At 39.9% G+C, this 21,094-nt stretch overlaps 2 protein-coding genes across 18 annotated transcripts in view; both read right to left on the bottom strand.

The window, feature by feature from the left end:
* The window catches only part of SCAF8 (SR-related CTD associated factor 8), a 218,490-nt gene extending 197,695 nt beyond the window's left edge, over positions 1–20,795 (bottom strand). For 14 of the 17 annotated variants that reach the window (XR_009601677.1, XR_006060662.2, XR_009601676.1 and 11 more), the window contains exon 1: positions 20,222–20,795. Coding sequence is in view for 8 of the 17 variants with exons in the window: in XM_060419857.1 (XP_060275840.1) it covers positions 20,222–20,251 (30 nt within the window). In the remaining 9 variants the exon portion in view is untranslated. Of the gene's footprint in view, positions 1–14,652; positions 14,717–20,221 lie in introns of all 17 variants that reach the window. The other 3 variants (XR_009601680.1, XM_012183179.5, XM_060419860.1) reach the window with 1 other exon arrangement.
* LOC121820206 (actin nucleation-promoting factor WAS-like) lies at positions 20,477–20,795 on the bottom strand. Its single transcript, XM_042253666.1, has one exon. The coding sequence runs from the start codon at positions 20,786–20,788 to the stop codon at positions 20,477–20,479; it is 312 nt and encodes a 103-aa protein (XP_042109600.1). The 5' UTR covers positions 20,789–20,795.
* Positions 20,796–21,094: the final 299 nt, after the last annotated feature.

Genomic DNA, 21,094 nt, shown 5'->3' with positions numbered 1-21,094 from the left:
GTGAGAGTTGGACCATAAAGAAAGTTGAGATTGATGCTTTTGAATTGTGGTGTTGGAGAAGACTCTTGAGAGTTCATTGGACTGAAAGGAGATCAAACCAGTCAATCCTAAATGAAATCAGTCCTGAATATTCATTGAAAGAACGGATGTTGAGGCTGAGGCCGAAGCTCCAATACTTTGGCCACCTGATGCCAAGAGCCAATTCACTGGAAAAGATCCTGACACCAGGAAAGAGTAAAGGTAGGAGGAGAAGGGGACGACAGGATGAGATGGTTGGATGGCATCACCAACTCAAAGCATATGAGTTTTAGCAAGTTCTGGGAGATGGTAAAGAACAGGGAAGGCTGGCATGCTGCAGTCCATGGGGTCGCAAAGAGAAGAACATGACTGAGTGACTGAACAACAACAGCAACAAATCGATAATTACAGGTAAATGGATTAAATGCACCAACAGCAGATGTAGACTGGCTGGGTGGATGAAAAATATGCACGTATGCGCTTTCCACGGGCTTCCCTGGTGGCTCAGACGGTAGAAAGAATCTGACTGCAATGTGGGAGATCTAGGTTTGATCCCTGGGTTGGGAAGATCCCCTGGAGGAAGGCATGGCAACCCACCCCAGTATTTTTGCCTGGAGGAGGAGCCTGGCGAGCTACAGTCCGTGGAGTCGCAAAGAGTAAGACATCACTGAGCATCTAAGCACAGCACAAGCTCTTCCACTTATCACATCACTCTGCTTGACCCCCCCTCAAACTGTATGTAATTATTTTACACTGTTAATCATGTTCCCATTATGGCTTGTAATTGTAATTATCTTTTCTTTTTTGTCTGGCTCTTGATTGTGAAAACTGATAAACTTTTAAAACTGATAAATCTTTTACTATTGTGATTATGTAACTATTACTTAAAACTATTCTATCATGACTGGTCAATAGAAAAATTATAGAACTCTATTATCACAAAAAATATGATTTACTAGAAAAACCTGTAAATCACTTTTTAAAATCCAGATGCACACCAGAATTATCTTGAAACGTGTTGAAAAATACAAATGCCCGGGTATTGCTTTCTCCGGAGCTCCAGACGTTTCCAATGCACAGCCATATTTAAAGACAACTAGACTGTATGATGATCTTTTACTTTTACTATTTTGTTTCACTTTTTCTATTTCATAATCAGTGTTCCCATTTCATTAAGTTTTCCAATTTTTTCCAACTCCTTCTTTTTTGATGTTCTTTCTCAAGCCTTTATCAAGTGTAGTAGAAAAGCTTTTGTATACGGATATATGCTGCTGCTGCTAAGGTGCTTCAGTCGTGTCCAACTCTGTGCGACCCCATAGACGGCAGTCCACCAGGCTCCACCATCCCTGGGATTCTCCAGGCAAGAACACTGCAGTGGGTTGTCATTTCCTTCTCCAACGCGTGAAAGCGAAAAGTGAAAGTGAAGTCACTCAGTCGTGTCCGACTCTTCGTGACCCCATGGACTGCAGCCTACCAGGCTCCTCCGTCTGTGGGATTTTCAGGCAAGAGTACCGGAGTGGGGTGCCATCGCCTTCTCCGATACGGGCATATAAATATGTGTAATATATGTATTTTAGAAAACATGAATTTTTGCCTAACTAAAAAAATTATGACATTTTGCTTCTACTTATTTGACTGAGTAGAATGCTAGATTTTTAAATTAAAAAACAGATATGCAACAAGCAACAAAGGTTTACTGTGTAAAACAGGGAAATATAGTCAATATCTTGTAATAACCTATGATGGAAAATAATTTTAAAAATAATGTATGTGTATTTGAATAACTGAATCACCTTGCTGTGCACTTGAAACACTAGATCAACTAGACTTCAGTAAAATATACATATTAAGAAAACAAAATCTGCACACTTGAAAGCAAAGGAACCTGGAACGTTTCTCAGCATACAAGGTGATTGAAAGTTGTTTGATAAGATTAATTTAGTAATCTAAAAAAATGTACTTCTACTGTATGAACTGAAGAGAACAAAGAATAATACATTAAAAACCAATTAAACCAAGCAGAGAGCAATGAGAACCCGGACTGAAGTATTCGTACTAAGAATAAAAAGGAAGGGAAGGATAGAAAATGTATTTTTAAAAATAAGTCATAGAATTTCACAACTGAAAAGATACAAATCAAAGAGAGGCATCTATGAAAAATCCAAGTTTTCAGGTCTGAGTGTCAGGAACACATTTTACTACTAACATAAAGAGGAGATCTAAAAGTAAGTTTTAGAAGAAAGACAAGTTTAGATTGGGGGATAAAAATATCATTTTATGTACACAGAGTACTCAGAAGATATGGGACTGAATTCCATAAGAATTCAGAGAAAAGCAAAAAACACAGTCTTTCCTAAAGAGCTATGAGTTGAAGCGATGAAGAATAAATAGTGAAAACTAAATATCAGAAAAGTATAAGTAGATCAAAAGCATACTAGGCCTTAGAGTAAAATCATTTCAGAAATATGAGCAACAAATACAAAGACTAAAAAAGAGAGACAGAGACAGGCAGGAGCGTAATAAAGAGGAGGATAATTACTTTTCACTTCTATGGCATGCTGTGAACTCTTAGGCACGATCATATGTACTGTATCACTTTTAGCTTCAGAATGGCCCAGTAAGATTAGTATTTATTATTCTCATTTTGTCACTTTATAGATATATAAACTTATGGTAACTGACCTAACTAAATTCAAACCGGTATTAAGCTTCAAAAGCATGTCTCAAACCCAATTATTCTGGCTAACCCAACCTTCAGTTTCCAAAATAAAGCAAAGTCCACCAGGTAGCAACCAACTACATATACACAACTGAGTCACGGAGTTGATGGTCGACAACTGTGGAGACAACCACGTAACAATATCAACCTAACTGATAACCAAGAAGATTTGAAGACAACACATTATGAAGCTTATATGTCTACTGATCAAATAACAGCTAAGTTTTAACTCTTCCAATGCTTAACAAGGAAGCTCACTTTCTCTGAAAGATTTAATTCAATTAACATTATCACAGACCAACTCCATCTTTCTCACCAAAGCTAAGACACAGGATATTTTGGGTTTGAAGGCAATATTACAAAACTAAACGGCAATAAATGTGGAATGTGAAAAGTTCCAAACACTGAAAACTCTCATTCACTGCACCCTATCCACCTACTTCTCTCCTAAGAAATAAACACTGCTAAAGGCTGACAGGCTACTTATCAGAATTTCCTACAGGCATCTATGTATGTATGTGTGTGTGTGTATAAAGGTAAATGTATACATGTATATATGTGACATACATACTTCAAATACAATCTGGTGCAAAATTATACTATTAACTACTTAAAAATTGATTCTCTTAAAAGTCTTGCTGGATTTAGTACAACACTGAAATCCTTATAAAAGAAGACCAATAACAACACTGGTCCAAAATACATCATGGTCTGTATTTTGTTAGCGTCTGACATTCAAAAGTTTTGTTCAAGTATTTCTCCAACTTGGAAAATATGTTGAATATAATCTAGCTCTTTATAGCTCATATTTTCCAAAACTTTTATCCACTATCAAAATATTACAATATTAAAATACTTTCCAGGGCCGCAAAGACATCCACAATGACACTAAATGTTCCCAGATGAGTTTCTTTAAAAAAAAAAAAAAAAAAAAAAGCAGTTTTCTTGCTAGGCTGAGTTGCTTCAGTCCTGTCTGACTCTACTTTGAAAACAGCTATTATTAATTTTGTAGCGTTGTCGTGCTTTAAAATACCTGTACTAGGAGTTTTCTAAACAGTAGTCTGTGAAAAATTAAAGAAAGAAGTTACAGAGTAGTCACCATTATTAAAATCATAAACATGCTACCAATACAGGCTTACAGAGTAACTGTATCCTTCTCCTACAAGAAAGGTACAAGGTATGTTACTCAAAGGGTTTTTTTTCCTTCACTTTTCTGCAGAGGGCGTACTGTGTGTTGTTGTATAATACGTCTTTGCCAAGGAATGCAGGTTTCCTATGGCATCTTGTTTTATGAGCAGGAAAGCAGCAGCCCAGGAGTTTGTTTCTCATTCTGATCCAAGTTCAGCATAATGTGATAATAATTTACTACAAATCACCAATTCCCATTCCGCCTCCACCTACAACATACAGAAAAATCTCACTCAAACAGTTATACTAAAAAAGTGAAAACAATGAACCAAGACAGAGAGCAGAAACTTCTAATTTGGTTGCTAACTATATGTCTCTCATAAGCTGTGACTCAACAAATTTCATCATCTTTGGGTCTTGATTCTTCACCCATCTATTAAATGATAAACTATCACAAGTGTTTCCGGTCTAAAACTTGTAATTTCTGGAAATCAAGTTGAAGCACTAACAAGGAAGTAAACCAGGAACCCAATCATAGAACTGATAACTACAAATGTGTAACATGAGTGTCATGGTCTCTGCTGGGCACTGTGTTCAGTCCCGTCTGACTCTCTGCAGCCCTGTGGACTGTATCCCACCAAACTTCTCGATCCATGGAATTTTCCAGACAAGAATACTGGAGGGGATTGTCATTTCCTCCTCCAGGGGATCTTCCCGATCCAGGGATCGAACCTGTCTCCTGCATTGGCAGGCAAATTCTTTACCACTTTGCCACCTGGGAAGCCAAGGGTCTCTAGCTACATCATTCTAAAATCAAAGACAATAGGACTTTTCCAGTGGTGCAGCTGATAAGACCTACCAGTGCAGGGGATGTGGGCTCTATCCCTGACCCAGGAAGATTCCACATGTTGTCGAGCAACCAAATCCACGCAACACAATTACCGAGCCCGGAAAGAGCCCACACTGCAAATACTGAAGCTCATGTGCCCTAGAGCCCACACTCCACAAAAGGAGAAGTCACCACAATGAGAAGCCTGTGCAGTGAAAGGAAGAGTAGTAGCCTCCACTCGCTTCAACTAGAGAAAGCCTGTGCATAGCAACGAAGACCCAGCACAGCCAAAAATAAATATAATTAATTTTTAAAAATCAAAGAGAACAGAAATGATTCTCCATGGGAGAAAACAAAATGTATACACACACACATACAAATAGAAAAATAACTTCAGTTTACTAGGTTCTATTTCTAATAATATAGCATTTAAATTCACAATTCCATGCTCACAATAAATTGGTTATTGTAGACACGGTTAAAATTTAAAAACTACATAACCAAGAGGAGCTAATGAAATACTCGATGATATAAGCAGGCTCAATGCTAAGGAAGTCTAATAAAATTTCACTGAACAGAATTTAAATCTTTACTTCTAATTCATACAATTCACTACTTAACTTTTAATTATATATAAGAACCAGATGCTTGGATAAACAGAATTTAAAATCAAGCAAATTCCAAGCAGAGTTGCTTTAAGATGTCCTTATATTCACAAACACAAGATGATATAAAATGTCAAGCCTAAAAAACAAACAAAAACTGACTAAAAGATTCTCCAACTTTTTGCCTTAAGCCTTTTTCTCTTCATTATCTCCCCCTAATCTCCATCTCTAGCCTATTCTTTAAGTACTTGACCTATATCCATCTCCATCCTGATGACATAAAATTGTCCAGATGCATGGAACTACTATTGTATTCAACAAACCAGTGGTCTTTGGGTGGTTGAGATATATGGGTGATTTCAATTCTCCCCCCACCAACTCTTTTATTCTAGGTAGAAAAAGGCCCCCTCATCTGACCCATCCTGCCAAACTACCTTCCTCCTCAAATGATGTGCTCCTCCTGATTTACCATAATTGTAACTGGACCACATCATCTTATCTACCCTGTAACTCAAAGCCCTGGCACCACACTCTTCCTTAAAACACTTTAGAATCGCCATTCTCTTGATTAAAAAGGAAATCTTGGGCATCGTATATACAAAGACCCTTCATTTGAAGATCCTTATCCATTTCCCTGAAAAAGATCTTCTGCCTTTGCCTTATACATGTCTCATACTCTGTACAAGATTATATACAGAGAATAGTAAACACATACTACAAATGTCTACACCACTACTCTTTGCATCATAGGATTCATATCATATTATCTTTATTCTTTGTGATAATCCATTCACAACCCCAACCCTTTTAAAATATGAGCTGAGAAAAAAGATGTAATTAACCTGGTAACCACTCTCCAGTGCCTGATAGATGGCAAATACGCATAAATAACAAAGCTCAAAGGACCAGCAACTACTTTCTAGTATTCCTTCCAACCACTAGTTGCTGTTACATTAGAACCTTCATGGGTTATTACTGTATTCTAGCAATTTGAAAACTGCATTATAATTAAAATAGAATGAAAAAATAGTCCGATAATCCTGTTGTTCTGCCGCTCAGTCATGTCCAACTCTCTGCAACCCCATGGACTGCAGCATGCCATGATTCCGTCCTTCATGATCTCCTGGAGTTTACTCAAACTCATGGCCATTCAATCGATGATGCCATCCAACCATCTCATACTGTCGCCCCTTTCTCCTCCAGTCTAGCAAAACAAAGTAACCACTCACAGAATTATTTGGAATTACTTCCTGCTTAACAGCTCTAGGAGGTCTGAGACAGCTAATCCTTTGATTTTGCAAAGGATCAAATCAACGGAAGTACTGATTGGGAAATTTTATACTAGCAACAAAATTGTGGTAGTGATAGCCTCCTCTAGGGCAACTTCTTTAGGATATTAATCCTCTTCAGCTAAGTTGGTCACAACCCTTTTTCTTGTAATCACTACCACAGCCTTTTCGTACTGTTCATGGGGTTCTCAAGGCAGGAATACTGAAGTATTCCTCAGTGATCAGTGCAAAGAAATAGAAGAAAACAACAGAATGGGAAAGACTGGAGATCTCTTCAAGAAAATCAGACATACCAAGGGAACATCTCATGCAAAGATGGGATCATTAAAGGACAGAAATGGTATGGACCTAACAGAAGCAGAAGCAGAAGATATTAAGAAGAGGTGGCAAGAATACATGGAAGAACTGTACAAAAAAGATCTTCATGACCCAGATAATCACAACGGAGTGATCACTCATCTAGAGCCACACATCCTGGAATGTGAAGTCAAGTGGGCCTTAGGAAGCATCACTATGAACAAAACTAGTGGAGGTGATGGAATTCCAGTTGAGCTATTTCAAATCCTGAAAGATGATGCTGTGAAAGTGCTGCACTCAATATGCCAGCAAATTTCGAAAACTCATCAGTGGCCACAGGACTGGAAAAGGGCAGTTTTCATTCCAATCCCAAAGAAAGGCAATGTCAAAGAATGTTCAAACTACCGCACAATTGCACTCATCTCACACGCTCGTAAAGTAATGCTCAAAACTCTCTAAGCCAGGCTTCAGCAATACGTGAACCATGAACTCCCTGATGTTCAAGCTGATTTTAGAAAAGGCAGAGGAACCAGAGATCAAACTGCCAACATCCGCTGGATCATGGAAAAGCAAGAGTTCCAGAAAAACATCTATTTCTGCTTTATTGACTATGCCAAAGCCTTTGACTGTGTGGATCACCATAAACTGTGGAAATTCTGAAAGAGATGTGAATACCAGACCACCTGACCTGCCTCTTGAGAAATCTGTATGCAGGTCAGGAAGCAACAGTTAGAACTGGACATGGAACGACAGTCTGGTTCCAAATGGGAAAAGGACTACGTCAAGGCTGTATATTGTCATCATGCTTATTCAACTTACATGTAGAGTACATCACAAGAAATGCTGGGCTGGATGAAGCACAAGCTGGAATCAAGATTGCCAGGAGAAATAACAATAACCTCAGATATGCAGATGACACCACCGTTATGGCAGAAAGTGAAGAAGAACTAAAGAGCCTCTTGATGAATGTGAAAGAGGAGAGTGAAAAAGTTGGCTGAAACAAAGATCACGGAATCCGTTCCCATCACTTCATGGGAAATAGATGGAGAAACAGTGGAAACAGTGGCAGACTATTTTGGGGGGTTCCAAAATCACTGCAGATGGTGACTGCAGCCATGAAATTAAAAGATGCTTACTCCTAGGAAGGAAAGTTATGACCAACCTAGATAGCATATTAAAAAGCAGAGACATTACTTTACCAACAAAGGTCCATCTAGCTAAGGCTATGGTTTTTCCAGCAGTCATGTATGGATGTAAGAGATGGACTATAGAGAAAGCTGAGTGCCGAAGAATTGATGCTTCTGAACTGTGGTGTTGGAGAAGACTCTTGAGAGTCCCTTGGACTGCAAGGAGATCCAACGAGTCCATCCTAAAGGAATCAGTCCTGATTGTTCATTGAAAGGACTGACATTGAAGCTGAAGTTCCAATACTTTGTCCACCTGATGCGAAGAGCTGACTCACTTGAAAAGACCCTGATGCTGGGAAAGATTGAAGGCGAGAGAAGGGGACGACAGAGGATGAGATGGGCATGAGTATGAGTAAACTCCAGGAGTTGGTGATAGACAGAAAGGCCTTGCGTCCTGCAGTCCATGGAGTCACAAGGAGTCGGACACGACTCAGCGACTGAACTATCTGAACTACCAAAGCAGAGATAGATCTCTATGAGAGGTTCTGAGTGCTCTGAGAGAACAAGAACAACATGAATTGGGAAACCCCTGCCCAATAAGAGGAACTGTTATAAAAATATAAATATAATCACTTTTCTTGGCATATTAAAAAAAAAAAAAAAGCCAAATATGCTAAGGATCCTTACAAAAGCAGTCACTACCATAGCTCAATAATCTTCCCTCGTGGCTCAGAGAGTAAAGAGCCTGCCTGCAATGTGGGAGACCCAGATTAGGTCCTGAAGTCTGAAAGATCCCCTGGAGAAGGAAACGGCAACCCACTCCAGTATTCTTGCCTGGAAAATCCCACAGACCGAGGAGCCTGGCAGGGAGGGCCCCAACGCATGTCGTTGCAAAGAGTTGGACATGACTGAGTGACTAACACAAAAAACCTCAATAAAGCATTTAAAAGGTGGAGGGCACTTGCTGGCTTGTTAAATGCTGATAGAAAAACTACTCAGAGAAAGAAGTCATTTCAGCAACTAACATGCAATATGGAGAAAAACTCACTTTGGTGATTTTTATTCAAAGGGGTTGACATTTAGCCAGGCACAAGATAAATAACCTGCATATAGTTTTTAAGATTTTATTAGGTAAATGCACATTAGCATTATCAGGAAACTTCATCCCTATTTCAAGAAAACTACACAAGCCCACTACTTTCATAGAGTCCCTCAACTGTGGGTAATACTTTTAAACAGTGTTTCCTTAAGAGTCCATCGCACATGTTTGCATGAATGCTCAGTCACGTCCAACTCTGCAGTCCCAAGGACTGTAGTCCACGAGGCTCCTCCGTCCATAGCATTTCCCAGGCAAGAACACTGGGAGTGGGTTGCCATTTCTTCCTCCAGGGGATCTTCCTGACCCAGGGACTGAACCTGCATCTCCTGCACTGGCAGACAGATTCTTTACCACTGAGCCAAGGAGAATACATGTGTCCTTATCGCTAAATGAGGCCTGAGGTCTGTGCCCAGTTAATGAGGTTTCTCTTCTCTTCCTTTAATGAGTCAGTGTAGCTACAAAATGAAAGTGGCATAAATGGGAGATCGGAAGAAACAAACGAAGCTTTTCAAAGTTTGCCCCCCTGACTGCATTTTTTGTCACGTTTTCAAGAAAGAATGCTCACTCTGCAGTTAATATGAAAAAAAATTTAGTTGCTCAATGTCACTACGTGCAGAAAAATAAGAAACATGCATTTCCAGTACACACCCACACATAAAAACTTAGTACAAATTCCACGAGGGTGGAGGCTTTTTTTTTTTGGGTCTGTTTTGTACACTTACATCTCTAAAGCCTAGAGTAAGTGTCTGCACATGTGTACATGGTGGCAGATATTCAATAAACCATGTTGAATAAATATTTTCACTAAGGCAGCTTTTAAAAGTATTTTGTTTCTGTTTTTGATGTTAAAATAAGGCTTATAAAGCTCAATTATAATTCTGATTTGCAAATAGCACACTATTAACCAAGTTCTCAGGTTTCAGATTAAAGCAGGGTCATAAAAAGTATGGCCCATGGCCCATTTCTGTAGGCCCTCAGGCCAAGATTGGTTTACATTTTAAAAGAATTGTGAAAAAACCAAGATTATGAAAAAGAGACCTTAAGTAGCCCATTAAACCTAATTTTTACCATCTGACCCTCTACAGAAAGTCTACTGACGCTGTGAATTGAGATTTCATTCAAAAGAAAACCAAAGTTGGGACTTTCCTGACAGTCCAGTGATTAAGATTCTATGCTTCCCCTGCAGGGAGCAAGGGTTCAAACCCTGGTTAGGGAGCTAAGATTCTGCATGTCAGGCAGTACAGCCAAAAATTAAAAAAAAAAAAAGAGAGAGAGAGAATGAAAGCTTTAACTTACTTTCACCTATGAACTGAAAATCTTACTAGAAACATCTTTTACTTAAGACCTCCACTGTCTAAATCTCTAAATTTTAGCTTATTTGAAGAATACCAAGGAAATGGCTGTTTGTTTTTTTTTTTAACCAGAGCATAAATGGTTATAATGCCAAAGCTAATAAGTAAAGAAGGATTATAGTTGATTTACATTTAATATTTTACATACTAAAACATAAAAATGGATGGAGAAAAAAACAAAATGGAATACAAACAGAAAAAGAAAAAAAAAGAAGCTAAATTATATTTCAAAGGAATAGCAAGACTACATTAGGAGGGAAAAAACTAACCAAGCAACTTTGAACGCAGCATTTTGACTCTATACCCTCGGGCTAAAAAAGATGAACAAACAAATACTCAATTCTACTTAATAGGCTTGTTTTGAGATACATGGGTTAGCAACTCTGAAACTACTTTCTGTGTATTTTAGGATTGATCAAATACATAGATATATTGTGGACAACGGAAACTAGTGTTTTCTCACTACAGAGAAAGGAACTACAGATTTGCAAAGGAGGAAGACTAGAACGAACCAGTGAACAGTGTCGAACTGTTACTGGAGACAGGATGAATTCACGGCACTTTAAAGAGGCAGATGGACAAAAAAAATTTGCTTGTATATTGATATAATGTATATATAAAAGCATGTCCAGACAAATACACAGTTTCTAGCTCAATAACCACCAAAAGAAACTAAGGTTCCTCAGAGAAATGGCTGGTTCTAGAGTTGGGGTGGGAATATTTTATTACACAAGAAAGTGAACACCCAAAACCTGATGAGCACATGTTGAAGACGCAGGAGCCAGCTTGAAGGAGCTCTGACATCAAAAGGCCCCAATGAATAAAAAATAATCTTTGAATTCATATATACATGCATACATACATGTATACATACATGCATATATATACACAAATGGGGAGAAGGAAAAGCTGTTGTGGGAGGCCGATAAAACTATTAATAGACTCAGAAAATGACCATCTGAGCAAGAACTGGATGCTTAAAAAAATAAAGGGTGAAAGTTTGATGAGTAACAAGCTATTTGTATAGTTTCAAAAATGACTTCCCATAAGATATTTGTTGCAGGTAATTCCCTAACAGTTCAGTGGTTAGGACTCCACATTTCCACTGCAGGGAGCACAGGTTCAATCCCTGGTCAGGGAAATAAGATCCTGCAAGCTGTGCAGCATGGCCAAAAATAAATAAATCCATTTTTAAAAGAAGTATTTGTTACAAAAGGAAAAAGGACATTTTACAACACAAAAACCTTCCAGAAGAAAGTTAACATCCTTATTAATGGGATACACATCGTGTGCTTCTTGAGGACAGTATTTTTTGGATTACTCCTGCCAAAAATGCCTAACCTGAAACTAATCATGAAGCATCAGAAGACAAGTCCATATTGAGGGAATTCTAAAAATAACTGGCCTATTCTATTCTCATCAATCATCAAAGGTCATAAAAGACAAAGTAATAACCAACTGCTCCAGATTAAAGGACACCAGAGAGACAAGTGTGATGTGATTTAGATTTCCTTTCTACTCAAGACTTAACTAATACAATTAGTGAAATCTGAAGGAGGTCTGCAGACAACTGCATCAGCTTCCTGATTTTGATACCTGTACTGTGATTGTTTTCAGAAAATAGTTAATATTTAGAAATAAAAGGCATTAATTGCAATTTACTCTCCAAACGTTCAGAAAGAAGATTTACAAGTCATTTATGTGCACTGCAAAGAGAATAAGAAAGCAAATATGATTACATGTACTAGCTGGTGAAATCAGGACCAAGTGTATATAAAAATTCTTTATCATTCTTGCAACTCTTCTGTAAATCTGAAGTTGTACAAATAAAGTTTAAAAAGCGGGGAAGAACTGTTAATTTATATTTGGACATCATACCAGCAAAAAGAATTGTGAAAAATTGAGTGATGGCTCCCCTGTACACAGCTGGCTGTCCTTTACATCTCAACCAGGAGCTGAGTGAGACCCAGTCCTTCCAGTCTCAGCTCTAACACAAGCAGCACTTCCTTGGTAAAGTCACACTGGCAGGCCTCAGATTCCCTGTTTGGGAAATGAGGACAGCAACTACCCTACCTTTCTCACAAGTTTATCCTAAGATCCACTGAAACATAATAATGGCTGGGGAAAACAAGCACATATAAAACACCATATATTATAAAGTGGTTCACTTTTTAAAATGTTTGGTGAATAAAAAGTACTTTAAAATTACCCAAGCCAGACATTTTTTTTTTAATCACAGCATCCAGCTGTTTTAGAAACTAGGCATTTGCTATGTGTTTTGGTTTGGAAAAATTTTAACTTATCCAATATTTTTTTTTTTACCATTTCAATAAATTCAAATAACTTTATCTTTTTCAAACCAGAAAACTTTACAGTATCAAGACATTACTAAAGAAAGTAATTAACCAAAGCATCAACCTTTAAAAAAAAAAAAAAGATACAGTTGACATAAAACTTGTATTAGTTTCAAGGGTACTGGTCAATCTTTTAGATACTGTGACCCAAAATAAAAAGACCATTATATCATTTCCCAAGTTTCCAAAATCATAAAATACATAATCCAAACTGTCACCCTGCACTCACAAGCTACTCAAATGAGCCCCAAGGAATCAAATCAAATTCAGAAAACAGTGTTCATAAGAGAAAGAGACACCAATTTTTTTTCATGTACTTAATTAAATCAAGGAAAAGTTTGTTTTAGAAATAAAAATAATCAATCCTTCCAAATTCATAAGGGTTTGATCACCACTTAAAATTATTTAATATTTGCACAGAGACTAACTAATACATCATGACAAAAGAAAATATCCCTAAAGCAATATTTTCTAAAAACAGTTATGATTCCAAAATACCAAGTGGAGATCTAATAGGATAGGCAAATTAGTACAAAATGAAACACTGTTGCTTATCTTACTTCCCCACTGTTGCAAAGGTCAGATCACATTCATGTTTAAGAAGTCTACTCCCTCAATCATTATTTTGAACAGTAGACAAGCAACCTGGACTCTGTAAAAGTGAATGTTGAGAGTGGACCAGGCAGAACTGAGCTTAGAGAGAAGTGCTGCAGCCACCCAGGCCCTAGCAAAGCAGCAAGCCCGGAGTCAGTAACGTCTGCGCAGCCGCACTAGCTCTGCAGCAAGGGCACTGCGCTCAAAGCTGATGAGGTGAAGGAGAAAGGATTATAAGTGCATAAGGTCCAAGATGTGCGCTTTTTGCCTGTCTTGTTTACAACTGTACCCTAGCAGATAGAAAAGTGCCTGGTAAACAATAAGCATTAAGTACTGGTTAAATGAATAAAAAAATGAATCAAATCCTAGGTCTTTCAAGTCAGCCTCTACAAATTATACTAAACTGCAGAATGTTAATGAACTTAACATACATTGAATTAAAAGCCATAAACTCTTTTTAAAAACATGAACAAATCATCTCTATTCCCCATTCTGACTAAATACAGCAATGTCAAAGTTCCTAATGTATCTCCTGACCTACAGTAGACAGCATATTTACATACTCTTCCTTGAGTTTAAAACAAGGTGTATCAGAAACTGGTACAGCAGAAATAGAAAGATGAAACAAATGCATAAAATCAAAATCAGACCAAACGCATCGTGTTTACCACCAACCTTAAGAGAACTAATTCAGACAAGGAATCAGAAGCCATGGTAAGTAACATTTCTCACGGGCATTTATGTCTTATAATAGTATCTCTAACAAAATCTGCTCCTCTATAATTACAAAATCCAAAATTTGACTTAGTCTTGTGTCTGCAATACTATAGAGTATCTGCCAGTGATCTGTAACCATCTTATAGTTTGAAGAACTTCCTCAAAATATAAGATGTATTTCATTTCCAACCATAAAATTCAGAAATTAGCAATTTACCCATCTCACATAAGTAATATTTCTTTTACAAAACATTACGTGGAGCAGAATGCAAGTAAATGCACAAGAGTTTAGGTATGATTGATGCTCACTAGCAAGTACAACTTTTTTTTCACTTCACCTATTTTTTGTGAAGAAATTCAACTCACTCCCTACATGTTTGCTTTAAGCTTACCAATATATTCTAAGTGACAACTTCATTCTGCTTCCCAAGCACTTCCCATACAATCAAGACATCATTTCACTACCAATTTAAACCTAATTATTTTCCAAAGGGCCTGCCTTATGTGGGTTATAATCATCTTACTATGCTTCTTGTGTCCATGCTGCTGGAAAGCAGTCTGTACAAGCAGGAGTAGAGAGGCACAATCCTGAGAGAAAGGAGTAGAGAAAGATGTTGAGAAAACAAAACCAGATAACATGAGCTCACTGAAGAGTTCAGGAGCCCAGCCAGTGTTCAAGGTCAAGGTTGATTACATTCTCTCATACCATTACGAGTTAGCAGTTGTCCAGTAACAGGAAAACTGGCCCTAGAAAGAAATATCTAAAATTTCATGTACAAGCAGCAGTATCAGCACTAATTCTATGCCAACTATAATTCTAAATAAAGAGGAGCAACTGATCATAAAATATGACTATTTAGAAGACTGGGGAATACTGTCCCCTAAATGCCAATCAAAATAACTGTAACAAACTCGCTGCTAGCCTAAAATAAAAATGACTGAACTATATATCTCATGAATTTCAACACTGCCAAAAAATTTTATACTTAATCCTGAAAAGGACTAAAACACTCTTAAATCATACAGTCCCCCAAATCATTATCAACCTCAGTTATGCTTGTACTCTAACTTTATTCATTAAAAAAACTTTTAACATATGTTGTTTTAAAATGAAAAAACAAAGCATAAAGGGCTTGAAAATAGCATAATTACAATATAAAACTCAGGACTGATTCAGCCTAACTGGAACTTACAATGAAATAGTCCCCTCCCTGCTCTCCCCTTAGTAAGAAGAATCATAAGCAGAGTTTTTATCTTAAATTTTCCATCTAAACTACTATAAACCTACAATTCCATAAAATGACCCTCAAAACAATGCTTATACCTACTAAGTCCTCCAAAGTATTAATTTCATATTTAGTCAGTAAATCTTGCAACTAATAGGAAACCTAAAAATCTCAAATCATTTATTTTACACCGGAGAAAACCAAATGTTCAAAAATGTTAACTGCCTTGGTCCAAGTCATTCAGCTACCTACTATATCATCAATCCATGCATTTGAGAAATCTTTATTTAGGCATATACCAAGGCATTATGCTATGTACCAAGGATATGAAGTAATGAAGTTATGTGGTCATTGTCCTCATAGAATTTATAATCTGGTGGGGAAAATTACTTCTAATTACTTAAAACCGCAGTCATCATTAGAAGGAAAAACACGTTTCAAGACAGTTTAACAGGAGATCTAAATCAGTGATTCTCAACCATGGTCGATTTTGGCCCCCAGGGGACATCTGGTAATATCTGGAGACATTTCTGGTTGTCACAACAAGGGAATCTAGTGGGTAGAGACCAGGGCTGCTGCTAAACATCCTGCAATGCACTAGGCAGCTCCTCACAGCAAACAATTATCCAGCCGAAAACATGAACAAAACCCAGGCTGAGAATCCCTAACCTAAACCCTGGGGCAGGGAGAGGGCAGTGAAGTCTTCCTTTCTTTCTGGGGCAGGGAGAGGGCAGTGAAGTCTTCCTTTCTTTCTAACACTAGGACTGCTACATCTTTAAGAGATTTTCACAAAGTAGAAACCAAAAAAAATCTCCTAATTGTTAAACAATTAACCAAAACTCCCCCTGGAAAGTTAAAACACAAGAGACAGAGACATTCCCTGATACACGAAAATCAAAGAAAAAGGCAATCTGCTATAGCTTCCTGAACTGCAAGGGGAAAATATAAAATCAAATTTCACATGCTTTTATTATTCCCACTACCTTTCCGACTGTCCTCTACCATCCCATGCCTACTACTAGATATTGGTGCTAAGATTATCAGTCCTCTAGAAAGGCAAATGAACACCCTCGATAACAAACTTGGAAATGGAATAAAACAAAGAAGGGATTTCACTACTGGTGCAAAGACAAGGCAGAGAAGAGGAAAATACACTGGGTGTGAAAGTGACTCTGGAGAAGTCTACATTCTTAAACAGTTTAAAAGGGTGAGCTATCCGACTAAAGGACCCTAAGAACAAAAGACACTAATAATTCAGATATCCTACAGATGAGTAAAGAATTTAAGAACGAAGGTAAAGCCAAAAATAAATCTGCAATAATTTTACAGGCACAAGCGTTAACAGATTCTTACATTCTTAATATAAGAATTCTTATATTTTCCACATATTAAGAGTTCCTATATTACTAAAGTGCCTTTGCCAATTAAGTTATAATTTTCTAAGAAAAGGGTTATGAACTTCGTTTGTATTTTCCTTCTTAAAAAAAAAAACACAAAAAAAAAACCTACCATAATGACCTCCATATAGAAGCATTCTTAAGGGCTGAGTACAGATATGCAACTCACGTAAAACTGCTGCATTCCGGTAATCAATTGTGGTCCTAACGTGAATATACAGATTTAAACAGAGGAACAGGAGACCCTTCCAACCGAGGTGAGGGCTCTAAAAGATCATAACAAGTAAATGCCACCATCTCTGAGCAGCAGCAACTACAATACCTTGTAATGATAACTCTTCTGGAATTAACTGCTCCGGTCAAGCACTGACCCTTAGGGAATCCTATATATCAATCTGGACAATATTCTTTCATCATTTCAGAACTGACATTAGTGGTCATGGGATTAAACTTTCATCATGATGATGCTTAACTGGAAATTAAAGTTTTCCCACAAAACCAGCACAGAGGGCACTTAAATATCAATTCCTGAGCCTCAATCTCATTTACCTGATGATAATTAAGAGGAATTTACCACACACAAAGAAAGATCCTCCGACAGTGAATGTGAAAGTGCAGTGAGGAGGCCATAAAGCCCCTCTGACAAAAAGGGAGGGAAGGCTGGCAGGCAGGAGGACACGCCAATCATGACTGCTTCCTAGCCTTATGCAGAAGGTCAGATTTTCAGACCGAACCTTATCCACAATTTTCAGAGTAAAGACCTATGTTCTTAACTTTAAAAATCCCTGGCACATTTCTGTTTTTAAGCCAATGTTCGCTTGTTTTTTAAGCAAGTCATAAAAGCTAAGCATTTCATATTTTGAACATTATGCTTACAGCTAAATTGTGTTGCCTTATAAAGTACGTGGCATTTGACAATTCAATGCTTCAAAGATAACTTTAAATTTGCCAGAGAAAGTTTTGTTGGGCTCAGCCCAAGGATAAATGCCTTTAAAAGCCAAATTAATTTTAAGGAAACATTCTAAAACATCCTTGACTCCTAATCCTGTAATTCAGATTCCTTTTTTATTTTTGCACTTCATAACATATGATTTAATGGAAAAATATTATTGAACTATTTCCCACTATATACTTAACTTTCAACAACAAATTTTTACTATACTAGCAAGCACAAATAGTCACAGAAACTTTTTTTCAAAAATCAGGAAAAAAAAATTATCTGTTTTGAGTTTTGAGTACCCTCTTAAAAAGTACATTCTTCTCAATCTTGTTCAAAATGTATTTCTCTTCCTCAATTCTGTAACTATGCTGTGCACCAGCCCCATTTCCAGAAGTGTAAGCATAATATTAGTAAACAAGGGAGTAAAAGATGGTTTAAGTTCTTTGAAAATATATAAGGGGAAAAAAAAATAAAGGGAAAGGAGACAGTGTTCCATAAACTACAGTGGGAATACCACTACAAATCTCAAGTTCTTGTGTAGATGAGATAAGAGCTGAAACATCAAGCTAGCCATGTAAATATTAGGCTCCTTATCCTTAATGTCAATAGCGAAATTTAAAAAACCAACTGTAACATTTCTACTCCTCCTTGCTCCATTGTGATCAACCACAGTCTACTGACCACTTGTTCGTATCTATCACATGGCAGGGAGGGCTGGGAATGCAGGGTACATATTAGGAACCCCCAAAATAAACAGGAGACACCCATCAAAAAGGTCTAGGGTAAATCAAATAATTGGAAGGAAATAGGAGAAACCTTTTTTATACATAATTTAAATGAAGACCACTACTTAGTGCTGTAACACTACATGTAGCAAACAAAAAAGCTACACAGACTTTCCCCCCCTCCCCTGCAGAGCTGTGAAATGATCAACAATAAATTGGAACATATAGTATCTTTATTTTTTATTTCAGATTTTAAGGACAAGGAGTGAAAGCAGATTTTATAATCTGACACAAATTATCAGCTATAAATTCATAAATAAAATGGAAAAGATTCTGAAGTTTACACTCAAATCTGTATCAAAAAGCAGTAAAGAAAACCTTGTATTCAAATGAAAATCCTTTCCAAAAAAAGGCTTTTTTTCATATAACTGTCACGGCTATCTGCTTTAATACGGAAAGTCTAATTCACATGACTGTTAGATCTAACTTTTAGCCTCTTCTAAGTTTCTCAAATGCTAATTCTCCAAAGAAGGAGGGATGGATAGAAGGGAGGGAGGGAGCAGGGAAGAAAAGAAAAATTGTTTAGGCTATCACTATTAGACTATATTGAACAGAGTATTAGTGCCTCCACATGAAAAGTTCTTAAAATGGATGCAAATCTAATTAACATATTAAAATATTTGTATCTAAGGCATACAAGTACGGATAAGCTGTGCAGACATCTACTTGTTAAATGTTTGTTTAATATAATTAAGCCTATTCATATTAGAGTGTTTAAAAGGTTTTAAAATATTTTAGGCTTCCCTGGTGGCTAGACAGTAAAGAAGCTGCCTGCAATGCAGGAGACCCGGGTTTGATCCCTGGAAAAGGAAGTAACTATCTATTCCAGTAATCTTGACTGGACAGAGGAGCCTGGCAGCCCATGGGATCAGAGTCGGACACGACTATTTTTATCAAAACGTGTCTCCCTTCAGACTAGTAAACTCAATCAAATAGTGAACACCGAACAGCTGCTTATTTAAAATCTAGCCTTATGTATGACACGTGAAGGAGCCCATGGGAAATGCCTCTCCCGCATCTTTCCTCTCGGCATGCACAGCTCTCCTGCTTTATGTCGTGATGGTGAGAAGAGTTGGCGGTGAGGAGGGTTGGGGGGGAGGTAAGGACAGGAAAAATTTGCAGAATAACCTCGCTTCCCGACCAACCATCCCCCTTAAGCTTAAGTCCCCGGTTGGCAGGTTACCTAGCCAACGATATCTCGGTTATAAACAAACACTGCTTGCAATGTGACCACAGATGATCATCCCAGGAGGTGCTTTTCCAGCACTTCCAAACCCTACCACCCCTATCAATGCCTGCCTCATTAAGGACCGGGGGAAGGCCTGAAGCGGGGATGCCTGGCCTCCAAGTTAAAAATCCCGCAGGCCCAGGAAAAGAGGTGGGCGGGCCAGGCCTCGGCGTAACTGACCCGCAGAGAGACCTGTCGGGAGCCTCCGGGGGAGGGCCCAACCGGTAGCCTCCCCCTCCACCCCCGCAGCCACTCGGGAGTAGGTGCTGGAGACACCGGAACCTCCCCCGCCCCCACCACCACCCCGGGATCGGGGGAGGGGCGCCGGGACGGAGCAACACCCCTCCCCCACGGGCACGGCCAGGCCGCCGCTCGCCCCACCCTGGAGAAAGCCCTGCGGGCCCGTGCCCAGCCCTCCCGCGGCGGGCCTTGTCCCGGGTCGGGGGTCGGAGGTCGGGGTGGGGAGCGTGGGCAGGAGCGGGTCGGAGGGAGGAGAGGCGAAGACTGCAATACCAACCTCGCTATTGAAGGTTTTCACAGCCTCCATGTTGTCGGTGCGGAGGCCCGGAGCCCGGCGGCGGAAGAGGCGGCGGCCACCGCACTGGGTGGGGAGAGCGAGACGGGGGCGGCGGCGGCGCCGCGAGGAGGGTGGGGGGTGTGAGGGGGCGGGCGCGCCGACGGCGGCGGGGACGGGGGGGGGGGGGCCGGGCCGCTGCGACCCCCCGGGCCGAGGGGAAAGGCGAGGCAAGCACTGGAGGGGAAGGGCTCTCCCTTAGGGGCGGCGAGGCCCCGGCATGGCCGCTAGGGCGGGCGGAGCGCCGGGCAGGGGAACAGAGGCGCTGCCGGGGCGGGTCGGCGGCGGCGGGCGGGGGGGGGGGGGCCGGGCCGCGGCGCCTTCTCTTCTCCGCCCCGCTCGGTCTCGGGCTTCCACCCTCCAGCCCCGGTCCCCGACTTCTCTCCACCCCCTCCTTCCTCTTTCCTCCGGCGGGCTCCTGTTTCGCCTCCCCGCCGCTCGGGGCCCGTAGGAACCAGCGGCGCGCCGCGAAGACGGAGGAGGAAGCGCTGGCAGCGGCGGCTGCGGCATCCAATATGGCGGACGCGGGTCGGGCCGCGCAGCTCGGGGATCCGCGGCGCCGGCCAGCGCGCCCCCTGGCGTCGGGACCGCGCGGGTCCGGGCCGTCGCGCGGAACCATCGAGCGTGCGCGCGCGCGGGCGGGCCAGAGCGTCGCCGCCGGGAGGCCGGGCTCAGCTCTACCCACCCCAACCCCCGCCCGGTCCCCTCCACACACCACCTCCTCGCCGCTGCGGGAATCCGGGCTGCAGCCCCTTGGAGAGCCCTGCGGGGGGAGGGGGCCACTGCAAAGCGTTGATCTTAAGAAAAACCCAAATC

Source organism: Ovis aries, chromosome 8, assembly GCF_016772045.2.
Source record: "Ovis aries strain OAR_USU_Benz2616 breed Rambouillet chromosome 8, ARS-UI_Ramb_v3.0, whole genome shotgun sequence".
In the NCBI taxonomy this organism is placed as follows: Eukaryota; Metazoa; Chordata; class Mammalia; order Artiodactyla; family Bovidae; genus Ovis; species Ovis aries.
This window is presented reverse-complemented; position numbering and strand designations above follow the sequence as displayed.

Coding starts and splice junctions, on each gene's coding strand:
- LOC121820206 (XM_042253666.1), bottom strand. CDS start 20,788: ATGCCGCAGCCGCCGCTGCCAGCGCTTCCTCCTCCGTCTTCGCGGCGC.